General features: G+C 48.3%; 1 protein-coding gene and 1 long non-coding RNA gene across 15 annotated transcripts in view; one reads left to right on the top strand and one right to left on the bottom strand.

The window, feature by feature from the left end:
• Window positions 1-1,472: 1,472 nt before the first annotated feature.
• LOC123597243 lies at window positions 1,473-10,820 on the top strand. The gene is made up of 2 exons (XR_006712046.1): window positions 1,473-4,026; window positions 4,134-10,820. It is a non-coding gene; the product is annotated as an uncharacterized LOC123597243 (long non-coding RNA).
• Window positions 10,821-11,425: 605 nt separating this feature from the next.
• CAB39L (calcium binding protein 39 like) overlaps window positions 11,426-13,067 on the bottom strand; it is a 131,630-nt gene continuing 129,988 nt past the window's right edge. For all 14 annotated transcript variants that reach the window (XM_045475611.1, XM_045475597.1, XM_045475684.1 and 11 more), the window contains one exon: window positions 11,426-12,755. In XM_045475611.1, the coding sequence (XP_045331567.1) occupies window positions 12,576-12,755 (180 nt within the window). In that variant the 3' untranslated portion in view covers window positions 11,426-12,575. The remainder of the gene's footprint in view (window positions 12,756-13,067) is intronic.

Genomic DNA, 13,067 nt, shown 5'->3' with positions numbered 1-13,067 from the left:
TGCCCATTTCCAGAGTTTCAAAAAAAGAAAGCAAGAGTTATGCTAGAAGATGCAAAGGTACTATGGGTGCCTGATGTCATTAAATCTCAAGAATGTTAAGCCCATGAGCAGTGAGGCTCCTGTGTAGCATACCACAACCTCTGGCCAACTTGGTTTCATCCGTGATGATAACCAGTAGTAGTTCTCCTGGCTCTTTATCTGAACACTCCATGACTCATCATCCCACTGACCAATATTTCTGAGAGCTTACTGTGTGCCTGGCACTCTGTTGAGCAAACCCAGAGACACACCCTGCCCTCATGGAGCTTATAGTCCAGCCGGGAGTCAGGCGTAAATATCAATGAAGATATGAAAGAGAGGTACATTGAGAAGAACTAGTGGTCTGACAAAAATAAGCACACGTGACTCCAGTTCTCCACCCAGATGTCTGGTATTCCGCTTCTCAGGGAACTATCAGCTGACCTCAGTGGATCCAGAAGGTTGTATTGGTTTAGGTTCTTGAAAAATACTCCATGCTGAACAAGGAAATATTTTGGAAAGCATCCAGAAGAACAGAAGAAAAGTAATGTTAAAAATGCAAATAACTATACTTTCAGATACAAGTGTTTCTGTTGACAAATTTTGCCATACTTGGTTCATTCTGACACTGAAGTAGCCTTATTAAAGGACACTGTTTCGGCTGAAATTATACACTTTAGTGTCATCTAATGGAGAACCCATATGCTTGTTGGGGTGTTAGGTGGAAAGAAGTGTTTTCTTTTATAAAAAAAAAAAAGCCAAAGTTGGGGTCCCTGGGTGGCTCAGTTGGTTAAGGTCCCACTCTTGATTTTGGCTCAGGTCAAGATCTCCCAGTTCATCAGATCGAGCGCCACATCAGGCCTGGAGTCTGCTTAAGATTCTCTCTTCCTCCTCCTCTGCCCCTCCCCTGCTCACTCGCTTTCTTTCTAAAGAAAAAATAATAATAATTAAACATGCTGAGGAAAGACACCATTCAAACTACTATAATCATGCCCAAACAATTCCCTAATTAATGGATATATATTATAGGATGAATACAGGGTAGGGAGGCTCCACCTTTCTTGGCTAAGGTTGCTACCAACGTGACAGACAAACTTCAGTTCTTCCTGCCTATTTGATCTGTAGGAATTGTCCAGAATCAGATGCCATCATGGGCCTCTGCCCAGACTATTCGTTCTGGGAACGTCTCCAACAAAGTCGTTGTAAGTGGCCCAGTAGTGGTTTGGGTGGACCAGGAGGGTGACACAGAATGCACGGTCAGACCATTCTCTAAAAATGCCTCAATGGGGCTCCTGGGTGGCTCAGTCGGTTAAGCGTCTGACTCTTGGTTTCTGCTCAGGTCATGATCTCGAGGTTTGTGAGTCGAGCCCTGCATCAAGCTCTGTGTTGACAGTGCAGAGCCTGCTTGGGATTCTCTCTCTCTCTTTCTCTCTCTCTCCCTCCTTCTTCCTGCCCCTCCCCTGCTCGTGCTGTCTCTCTCTGTCTCTGTCTCTCAAAAATAAATAAACTAAAAAAAATTTTTTAAAGATAAAATTAAAATGCCTCAGTGACAGAAGCACCATCAACAGCAGAAGCAAATATTTACTGAATTTGATCCAAGCACCCAAACTGAGGAAATGTGAACACTGGGAAAGAAGGTTCTAGTTCAAACTTCCTAGACTTTTTTTTTTTTTTTTTAAGAAAACAGACATCTCCAAAGAGACTTTTATGTTCTAAGGGACAAACAAAATCGTAGTAAATTAAATGTGTACTGTTTATTTCAGCTGGCACATTAACTATATAGTTAATGTGGTGTCTCCAAGCAAGGTGGTTGGCTCTCTTTACATGCTAGAATAATCAATGATTTATGTACCTGACCGTCTTTTCATAATCCTTTACACAAGCATGTGTATTTATGACTGTTTTAGAAAACTTTGAGGATAATTTTATTATTGAAAGGGATTATAAATTTTTTGCCATTGTGACTGTGCTTGTTTAACCATATTTAAAATTCTTCTGAAGTCAAATACTTTTTCAGCTACAACAGTGAGGCATTGTGGGAAAATAGGCTGGTGGGCTTGCCGGGTTACATTTGCTAAAAATGGGACATGCGTTTATTTGGTCCCTCAAGGTTGGAACTCAGAAATCACCTTATCCAGTGATTATCAACAGGGGCACTGATGCCATATTGAGTGTGATCATTTTCCATTGTTTAGGACTATCTTGAGCATTGTCAGGGGATTTAGTACCCCTGGCCCACCTGCACCAAATGCCACTTGAATCATCTAGAAATTTGGACAACAAACGCCCACAATGGGGTGTGCCATGGGGGACTGCCCTTGGGTGAGAAACACTGATCAATCCAATGACTCATGAATGGGCTGCACAGGTCCCCTTGCACTGTCCTCTAAAGATAACAGATCAGCCCGGCTCTTCTGCCATGCACCCACACCTCCAGTGATGAAGAAATCACCACCTCCTAAAGCCACATTTGAACTCTACTCATTATTAAAATGTTATTTTTTATGACATAACTCCTCCCCCCCCCCACCACCACTTCCATCATTAGCCTTTGGTCTGTAACACAGACCTCTTTGTTTCTCATCCTCTTTCACATGAATGCCCTTCAGTCTTTGAGAGTAGCCATTGTGTTCCTGCTGTCCCATGACAACCTCCCACCCCTCCTGGAAACTTGCTGTGTCATTGTACATGGTTTTGCACTTCATGGCAAAGCACTTTTTATATTACCTCATTTAATTTTCACGCCATGATGTAGGGGTGATCATTTCCTCTTCACAGGGAATGAAATGGAGTTTCAAACCCAATGACTGACCCAAGGCTGCACTGTTGGTCATTGGTCAAGCAGGAACAGGAATCTAGTTCTTATGCAAATTCAGTACCTGTCACACTTCTCCCAGTGTTCGCTAAATTTTGTCCAGTCTCTCCCTTTCCAATGCCTTCTTTCTTCCCATCTCCACCTCTGCTTGTCTCCCATCATAGAAGGCATGATGGCCCCAATTTTTTACCCTTTTTGTATTTGCATCCTTTACCATATTGCTTTGCATTTCTTCCTAGCAACAGGTGGAATATATTTCTCAGCTCTTGATTTTGGGTTCAATAGAATGAAGTGAAAATGTCATTATACCAGTTCTGAATTTAGGCCTCAAGAAGCCTTGTATGTTCCCACTTGTTCTTTTGCATTTCTGCCTTCATTAGACACAAGGAGCAGAGCCGCCTCAGCTGTCCTATTTAGATTAGCTGACTCCCAGCCAACCCAGAGGCTTGCAAGAAAAAAACAATTGGTTTTATTTAACTTATTGAGTTTGGAATTATTTGTTATGCAGCGGTTGCTAACTGATACATTTCTTCAACCTTCAGAAAACAAAGACTTCCCTTTACCCACTGTTTTTCTTTCCCTCATTACTTGAAAGCCCGTACTAGCTTTCTTAACATCTTCATCTTTTGTTTCACAAACCACTGCTACCTTCTGCTCCACTCTCCCTGTGAGAAGGGGCCCCCAACTTCTAATGGCCAAACACCACGTGGTCCTGACAGTCTTTAGCGCCTTGAATCATCCTGCCCTTCTGTAACTCCTTCTTTGGTTTTCATGACACTTCCTGTGTTTCTCATCTCTCTTTTCTCCTGTCAGGAGTCTGCTCTTTGCCCTTGTTGCCTCTTGCTTTCCTTCTCTCTCCCCAGGGACCCTAACCTCTCTCATGACTTCAAGGACCACAAAAGTATCGAGCTGTTTGTAACCCCATGTCTCTTCAACATTCCAGCTGTGTGTGCATGTCTGTTTCACAGCTCCTGCAGGGGGTACTGATGGTTTCACACAGGAAATGATTGCAGGTGGAGTGGAGGAGGAGTGGCATAGGAAGAGATCAGTGGTCAGGACTCCAGACCAGAAGGTACTGCAAGAATCCAGGCAAGAGGTGATGTGGCCAGGCTCAGATGTCAGAGTCACCAGAAACCCTTGATTGAGCACCTGTGCTTCCTCCTGCAAAGCTGCAGTTTTGTTTTTGGACTCAGGTACAGGACTTCACATTTATCCTTCTTAAATCTATTCATGGTTAGCTTTGGCCCAGTACTGCAACCTGTCACACTCCTTGTTAATTCTATTATACCCACTTAATTAGGCATCCCTCCTGGACCGATGTCAATCAGTCATTTGGTCAATGTGTTACTTGTATCCTACTCAAGGCACAGATAACACTGGAAAGAAAGTTTCTGGCAGGAAGAATACAGCAATACCTGTTATTTGTTTTAGCTACCAAATGGCTGCATGACCCAGAAATTGATGCAGGTGTGGCTGGTAAGTGAAACTAGAATTTGAGTATTATTGGATGCTCGGGGATTTGGAATTGGGGGGTGGGGCAGAGGAGCATGGAGGGGACATGGAAGGACAGTATGACTCACTGGAACTGTATATGGTTGTAGCATCAGCCAGCAAGGAGTAGGAGGTTGGCAGGGGAGAATGACACCAAGAAGGGCTTTTGGAACACTTCTGTGGTGCAATAGGGAGCCATAGAAGGTTGTAACAGGACAGAATCATATTTGTACCCTTAAACAATCACTCCAGCATCAGTGTGGAGAATTCATCCATGTGGAGTGATGGCTGGTGGTTGGATCAAAATGAGAAACGATGAGGATATGAGCAAAGGTGACATTTGTAGGGAATGAGAAGAGGGGAGAGAGAATGTGACTGAATTGAGCAGAAAGAGGGCAGAGTTGCAGGGAGTTAGCAGGATCAGCCTAGAGGTGGTGCCACAAGAAGTAATAGGGGAAAGACACAAGTGAAATTATGATTCATAAAGAATGAATCGGTCTTTCATTCAAAAATACTGATTGAAAAAATGTACATATCAAGTCAGCACTTTCTACGTTCCAGTCACTGAGCTAGACTCCAAGGATGTGTCTGTGAAGAAGACAGACATTGCCTGGCTCCAGGAGGTCTGCGACCTGGTGTGGGAGGCTCCTGGTGTGCTTGGGGAAGACCCAGGCAGATATTTAAGCTGGGGGTTTGAAGGATGGGGTCAAGAGGCAGCCAGACAGAGTATATGCCGGAGAATAGCTCCAGGCGAAAGTGACAGCCTAGAAGGGGAAAGCCCAGGGCAGGAACTGACAAGAAGCGGGGTTTGCTGGGAACTCCTGGGAGCCAGACCAGGCACCCGGTGCTTGGAGGACAGTGGCAAGGGCTTGGGTGTGCTTCTGAGTGTCCAGGGAAGCCATCGGAGGTTATGGGGCAGGGGAGGGCCGGTGCCAGTCTGAACTATGAGAAGTTCCCCTGGGAAGTGCGCAGAGAGCTGGGGCCCCCGCAGGAAAGTCCCCCCCCCCCCACACACACACACCGCAGCAGCAGCAGCAGCTGCGGTCAGGGGCAGGGCCATGGTGTGGCTGCAGAGAAGCGCTCAGGCCGGGCAAGTGATTTGAGAGTAGAAATATGGAGGGATGGACTGGGGGTGAGAGGACGGAGAGGAGTCACTCAGGACCTGGTAGGCTGCTGGTGTGAGCAAGTGGGGCGTTGAGGGGGGCGCTCGGGAAGTCACCGGCTCTGCCTTGGGGTACTAGTGCCCATCCAGAAGAAGGCTTAGCCGCTTGGAGATCAGACAAGGGGTCTGGGTCCGCAGTGATGGGGGTCACGGGCATGCACATGGGGGTGTAGAGGTAGAGGAGAGTATATGGGGCCATTCAGGAGAGGAGTGGTCAGAGAGGAGGGTTGGAGGGACAGTGGTCACAGTCTCCCCTGTCCTGGAGCGTAGAGGGAGAGAAGGGCTGACAGTGGAGAGGGTTCTGGCCGTCGGTCGGCAGGCACTGTGCGTGAATGAATTCCACCGCCAGCAGCCTCGGCGCATCCTGGATGGCCCTTCTGTGGTGAATTGACTCTCACAGACTCCTCTCCTTGGCACTGTTGGAGGCTGCAGAGAGGAGCTCTGAGGAGAGAGCAGCATCCAGCCTGGGGAGGAGCCGCAGGGACACTGGGGCATCGTCTCTAGCGAGGTGGCCCATCAGCTCCTCACTGGCTTCCCGCAGGCAGCTCACACCAGATCCCAGCTCCTCTCCATGAGGCCAGGGCCAGATCCTGAGCCTTTCCCGACAGCGACATTGGGTGAAGTCCTGCATGCCCTCCTTGCCCTGGCCCTCTCCTCCAGGCGCTGGTTTCCTGGTGGCTCAGGCTGTGTGCCACTCGAGGACACAGACGGGCACAGCCAACTGCCAACTGAAAACTGCCAGTCTGCTTGGAAATGTCCCCTGTCAAGGTGAAGGGCAGCCTGGTGCTGCCAGAGGCCACCAGGTGGCTGCGGGCACGCCCTCCTCCTTCCTCCCACACCCCAGGCAGCACAGAGTCTCATTCACACAGATGGGCCAGGTCACGGCCCTGTGAATGCCATGCATCGCCCCCAGAAAACGGCAGAGGCTTCTTCCCCCACAGCAGGAACAGCAGTCTGCAGTTAGGGCCTCGCCTCTGTACCTGAAGCTGGCGTCTGGACCAGGGCCTCTCCAGGATGGGGCTGGGGAAAGAGCCAGGTCTAGCTGGGAGGTCAACCACCTTTTGTCTCGATGGCACTTTTTCAAAGGTATGTCAGCCTGGTCTTTAATGGAAATACCAAGCCTCTTAGTGAGCAGCTCTGGCCCACAGAGCTTACTTACTGCATGAGACACAGACTCAGATCGATGTCGCCATGACTGGGTCTGGTGAACACGTAGAAAGAACTTGGGGCCGTCAGGGAGGAAAGAGTACAGACCCAGCAGCCCTCAACCCTCACTGAACAAACGGAGGAGGCTGAAGGGGAGGAACATGGTGGTTTTCCCCTGAGCCTCCAGTAGGAGAGAGGAGACAGCTACAGGTAACATAAGAATACACCTGAAAATGGGGTGAAGGACTGGGTGTGTTCTGAGGCCCCAACTACAGCAAGGAACGGGTGGCTTCCTCTGCACATGGACTTCCGTAACCCCCCCAAATCAGTGCGATTGGCCCCTACTTTTCTTGAGCTCCAGATTCATTTGTCCACCTGCTGCCCAGAGTCTCCATGTGGAGATACCACACGAAACTATCCAGAGCTGCCCTCACCGTCTCTCTCACACGATTCTGTCCCTCGGGTGGGCACCTGGCCACAGTCACAGGCCTGTGAGGCGCCCTCGTCCTCGCCCTTATCTTCCAGAAATGGCATGGAACTAGGTGTGGTCGATGTTAAGTCCTGAATGTCTCACAAGTCCTGTAGCTTCTGCCTCTGGGCTGTGGGTTTGAATCCCACTCAGCCATGTGCTCCCTGTACCATCTTGGGCAAGTGACCCTCGCTCTGCCTCTGTTTCTGCATCTGTAAAATCAGGGTAATCAGCACACGCCTCCTACGGTGGTTTTGAGGACTGAGTTTTGTACCTCCTGAAGCGTCTAGAGCAGCAGGCACTAAGTCAGCAATAGCTGCCTTGATGATGGTATTAAACCCTTAGGACAGCATTCAAGACTCCCCTCCCGGCCCCCTCCACACATCCACACCTGACACACAGGGCACGCACTTCGTCATTCTCTGACCGTGCCATGCTCCAGGGCCTGTGGCTCCTTGTGCCTGGATTGCACACAGCAAACCTTTTCCCCGGCTGGCAGTGAGCCCCTGAGGGCCACTGAGGGAGAAGACAGGGAAGCACCTCCTGAGCTGGCTCGTGACTCACAGGTCACCCACGTTAGCGCCTTCACTTGCAAAACCTCGCTGTGAGGCAGGTCGTCTTTTTGCCTTGCTTTTTGGGCAGGAAACTGCAGCTCAGTGATTCTTCAGCTCTAAGAGCTGGTTGTGGAGCTGGAATGAAGTCCAGGTGTGTGGCCTTCCGCACCGTCTGTGTGGCCTTTCACTGACTGTGCAAACCTCTCATGTCGTTTAAGGGGAAAAACTAGAGGTCTTTGAGAGAGAGAGAGGACACGAAGAGGATGTGGAAACAATTCCCTCAGCGGTGGGTTTGCAATGTGTCCATTTAGCTAAGCCGAAACACGTTTCCAGGACTAATGAATTTGGGTCTCAAGTTGTCAGAGGTGCGAGGAGAAGCCAAGTGGCAGCCACATGTACCCTGGCAAGGTTTCTCTGAATCTGGGATCAGCCCGGGGAGCTCCCCAGTGAACTGCACTGTCCCGTGGCCAGCCCCCATTCTGGAAGATGGAGGGCTCGGAGTGCCTCCACGGACTCCAGTGCTTCCTCATGGGTTCCCACTTTCAGTCGGCCTTGACCTGCCCTGCTGACTCAGGGACAGTATACGAGGCCTAACCCCTCTGGCAATCCTGCTGTGTCCCTCTGTGGTTGGTCCAGAATTAGTTCAATGGACATTGGGTTACATGGGTAAACAAGTGGTTGAATAAATCAATGTTTTGGTTGCTTTGCAATTCAAATTGCAGGAGAACTAAAACTAAGGGAAGTCATGTTTTCCAACCTCTACTAAAGGACAGATTAACGCATTTAACATGTTCTCCCCAAAGTCCCCCGTGGTCGCGGCTCTTTAAAGTAACATAGATGGCTCACGGTGTAGTGATTAAATCACAATCCGTATGAGTTGATGGTAAAGGGGTTGTGAATTTTTATGTGGTTTTGTGACTTTATTTTAGGGTGTTGGTCCTCATTCACCCTCCTTCACGGGAGGGGCTAGGTGATCCCCACAGGAATCAGATGTGCGTCCATCAGACTTCTGCCTCGTGGCAGCCCTGTGGCTCTGGGCCACAGAGGAATCTGAGATGGAAGAATGGCCGGCTGGGCAGCAACCACTTCTATCAGGAAATCTAAGCCAACGTTACGTCCAACTGAAAAAGCAAGCCAAGAGAACAAAAGCAGGTGCAGAATTACAGTCTGAAATTAATACCTGCATGCAGTCAAAGGGTTGTTCAAAATTCTAGATTGAATTCCCTATCCTGTAGGTCTCATTTGACCTTCCAAACATCAGACGACCAAGCGGAACAAATTTGCCCCCCTGGAATGAATCTAGCTTTTGAAGTCTTTCCACTGAGTTATCCTGCAGCTCTGGAATCCAGGATTCCCTCTTTTTCCTTGGGGGCTGTGAAGTATCTGTCCCCACCCTGGGAAAGCCAGAGAGCAGGTCTGCCTTGTGATGCATCCTCCTTTCCAAAGAGACAGCCTTTGGGAGCAGACCTAGCCTTAAATCCCGGCTCAGTTGCTGGCTGTTTGACGCGGAGCACGTTCCTTACCCTTTCAGTCACTGCGTTCTCCTCCATGAAGTGATGTATCTGTAGAGGCCTAGTGCAAGCCAGGCTTAGCATGTTGTTTTACTATGCTTTCGTTATGGTAGCAACATAAAAGCACTTTCCAGATTTCAAAATAAAATGATAGCCTTGTTCACATCCATCTTCAATCTTTTCAGTCTTCTTAGGAAGACCAAATCTAGCTTCATCTGTTTCAGACCTTTGTCCACCAACAGGCCCTGACTACAACATCCGAAACCTTCCTGGAAGAACACAATGTTGGCGATTTCATGCCAAACGTACAGTAATGTTTTGGATAAAATGGGGAAAAAAAGATATAAAATCTTAGTTTTGGCTCGTATAAGTAGACTAGAAAGATCTGTAAGTCTATTTGGAAACATCTGTCTTTTCATTTTAAAAAAAAGTGTGACTCTCCTATTTCATTTTCTGTTACATTATTATGATCTCTTCCAGGTCTTGTGTAATTTCCAGACTGCACTGTGGCTCCAAGCAGCTTTGTATCACACAGACCAGTTTGCTGGTGACTGAGGCTTTGAGAGGCTCACCTGCTCCTCCCTCTCCCTGGCAGATATGCCCCCCCAGAGCCTCCAAGGAAGAGAACCCAGGGAGGCCGGCGATTGAGAAAGCTTGCACCAGGGCTGTGTGCACTCGGCCTTTTCTCCAGGGGTAATCCTAACATTTGGGCAGATGCCTGGCTTTAGCCAAGAGCCTCATCCAAGAACATCATGATCTCAATCCTTGCTGGCTCACTCTGCCTTTGGCCCCCCAGGAGCCTCCTAGGCGGCAGCAGGGAAGGGCACAGAGTATTTCCTGACACCCTGGGCCTCTCCTGGTTCCCAGCTTTGAGGATGAAAGAGGGAGGAGGAACAGAGTTTGGCCTCAGGCCACCAGGGGCTGGTACCCCAGGGCTAGCTCGTGCTGTCTGGGAGAGTTAAACTGCTCAGAGCCTCAGTTTCCTCAAGTATGAAATGGGAGTGGCTCTGGCTGAGATGTGTATTTAGTGCCAGGCAGGTGGTGCTCTGTCAGTGGCAGCCTCACTTGGACAGTGGGACAGCTACAAGGCCGTGCAGTTAGTCAAGTGCAGGGGAAGATGCTGTGGGGCCTCTGGGCCGATTGAGCGCCGCCTAGAGGCCAGCCCGCCCTCCACCTGGGGCTTTCCCTGTTGGGAGTGACAGGAACACAAACCGGGGACATGCAGAGGAAGGAAACTGACCAGAGTGTGTGGCACCTTTTTATTTAGTCAGTCTTTATTTAAATGTGTGTTTTGAAATAGCTTATTAAATAGGATCTTCTCCAAATTCAATTCTCACAATATTTACAGTGAATTTTGTGCAAACATATTTTGTGAGCTTCTTACTCCCCCCTTTCATGTTAATAATTTACAAATTTGTCTCACACAAAACCCCATCTACTTCATTCATGGCCTCTTAGGCTCTAGTTTTCTGTTTGACAGGTACTGATCTAGGGTAAGGATTTGTTGGCCAAGAGCTAATTCACGCCCAGAGGAAATAAAACATTTTATTTATCAAAAAAGAATTACAACAAGGCATTGCTTTCCAAATGGAAACATGTGTCCTAAGAAGTTGCAGAACAGTATTAGCAGCCAAATAAATTTCCAATGATTATAGGGCTTCTCTCTCTCTTTTTGAATGTTTACAGTCCTCTCTTTGAATCAAATAAGCAAAATCAGAAAAGTCAAATTCTAGGAGAGCCTGGACTGTCCGGGAATGTTATAAAAATAAGCTGACTTCAGTCAGCTAAAGAACGAAGGTCCTCGAATGCGCCGCCGGGTGGGGGTGGCCGTCCGCGCCGGCACTGGCCAGAGCTGCTGTGAGAGGTCCCACAGGCCCCTCTCCGTTGGCCTCAGGACTCCACGCTGGGCCCAGAACCACATGGACCTGGGCCCCTGCCAAGAAGGGTGGACCCCTGCCAGGTAATCCTTCACATACAAAAGCGACAGAGGGCACGGAGCCCAGAGGAGGATCCCTGGAGAGGCATCCTTCCCTCTCTGGTGGAGAAATGCCCACTGAAGAACACGGCACACGGTGTCGTATAAAGTGTGGGTCCTGATGGACGGCGACCCCTCACGATTTAGAAAGATACGAAAAATACACATTAATCATTATACCCCTAATGTCTTGCAGATATAGTTTTAAGATTTCATTCCATACACTTGAGGTCTAAAAACAAACCATAACCTTTTTTGTTGTTGGCCCATGCCTTTTTTTTTTAAAAGAACACAAATTAAGTCCCTTAATCATACGGGTATGCAAGAGAATATTTGAGACCAAAATTTTGTAGGGTTTCTACCTTGTTGCCGAAAGCTTTGATGGGAAATCAGAGTGGCAGCTAATTAGAAAATAATTATAAAGATAAAAAAAGATAACTTGTGGTCATTTAAGAGTTTTTTGCACACATTTACTCATTTGCCCTTCCAATGGCAAGTTCCCTTCTTTATAGAAGCGGGTCTCACCCTCTAGACCCACAGTTTTGTACATGCCAGGCATCCCAGTGCGTGATTCCTACTCTAAAACAACTTTCACCACAAAAAAATTTTCCCATAATGACAATGAGGAACAGTCGAATTATTCCAAACATTCCCTAACCCTCCAGGAGCCTGTGTGAAACAGCAGTGCCCCCGGCCTCACCATCTGTGAGCAGGTCCTACCCACGGGTCCCCAAGTCCCTGTGACTCCTGCTGATGCATCCTCCCTTTGCTAGGCGGGTCCCCCACTAGCCGCTAACCAGGCTGGAGGTTGCAGGGGGTGCCCCAGGAAGTCGGGTGCTGAGGAGAGCCACTGCGACAGGGCTCGGACAGTGAGGGAAGGGCGGGCTGTGCTTCCCTAGCAAGTTAGCTACAGTCCGAGCACACAGGCAGGGAACAAGGACGACTGAAAACGTGGACCTTACTTCACCAGCTCTCTCAGCGCCTTGGCAAAACTGAGTGTCCAAGTGCAGATAGGCGGGATGGTTTTGCGCCTCTCACCCCCATGGCCAGTTCTCCTCTGAGAACTTAATTTTGAGGGCTCAGTGATGCCTGTGCTTTGGGCTTCTACTCGGTGGCCTGTGCTGACCCAGGGCTCAGATCTGCAAGCCCATGACCCTGCTGCCTTTTGCCAACAAAGGGTTAAAACTGTGTTTATCAACATCTAATACAATGGCTCTGATTTGACATAAATCATCCCAGACTTGATTCAAATGAATACATTATTCTAGGTTAATCATTTTTTCATTCAAATGTTTATATTCCATCTACCCTGAACAATGAATTGAGAAAAAACAGGCACCTCCAAAACCTTCCCAAGAACAATGACTTTTTCAAACGACATTTTCTGTACAAACAAATGACACGGTGACTGTGGCAGGAGGGTGGGTGAACCCCTCAAGGGGTGGTTTTCTTCAAGTCCCGGATCTGTTTAATCAGGTAGTTCTTCTCATCGGTGAACTGCTCATCGTCCGTCCTTTCCTTTTGGAAGCTGCTCAGAAACTCAATGAGTTTGGGTTGATTTTTTAATAGAATCTCCACGATAGGCTGTGTTTTGTGAGGACTGGCCACGAACACCTGAAACGTAAAGAAACACCTCGGACAAGGAACGCACAGCAGCTACAATGTAGACCCCACTAGGGGTCCTCGTGCTACTTGTGTTAGTAAAATATAGAGACCCCAGATTATGCTTCCCCACTGAGGGAAGTCAGTAATTCCCCATCCATATGTGTTCTGGGCAGCTAGCCAGGAGCACATTAGAACCATCTACGAACATTTTAAATTTTACTTTGTTTCGATTCTAAATGTCTTAAATGTTGGGGTGCCTGCCTGGCTCCGTGTGTTAAGCATCCAACTCTTGATTTTGGCTCAGGTCATGATCTCATGGTT

The sequence above is a fragment of the Leopardus geoffroyi genome, chromosome A1, assembly GCF_018350155.1.
Source record: "Leopardus geoffroyi isolate Oge1 chromosome A1, O.geoffroyi_Oge1_pat1.0, whole genome shotgun sequence".
Lineage (NCBI taxonomy): Eukaryota > Metazoa > Chordata > Mammalia > Carnivora > Felidae > Leopardus > Leopardus geoffroyi.
The sequence above is the reverse complement of the archived record's forward strand: the minus strand, read 5'-3'. Positions and strand labels throughout refer to the sequence as shown.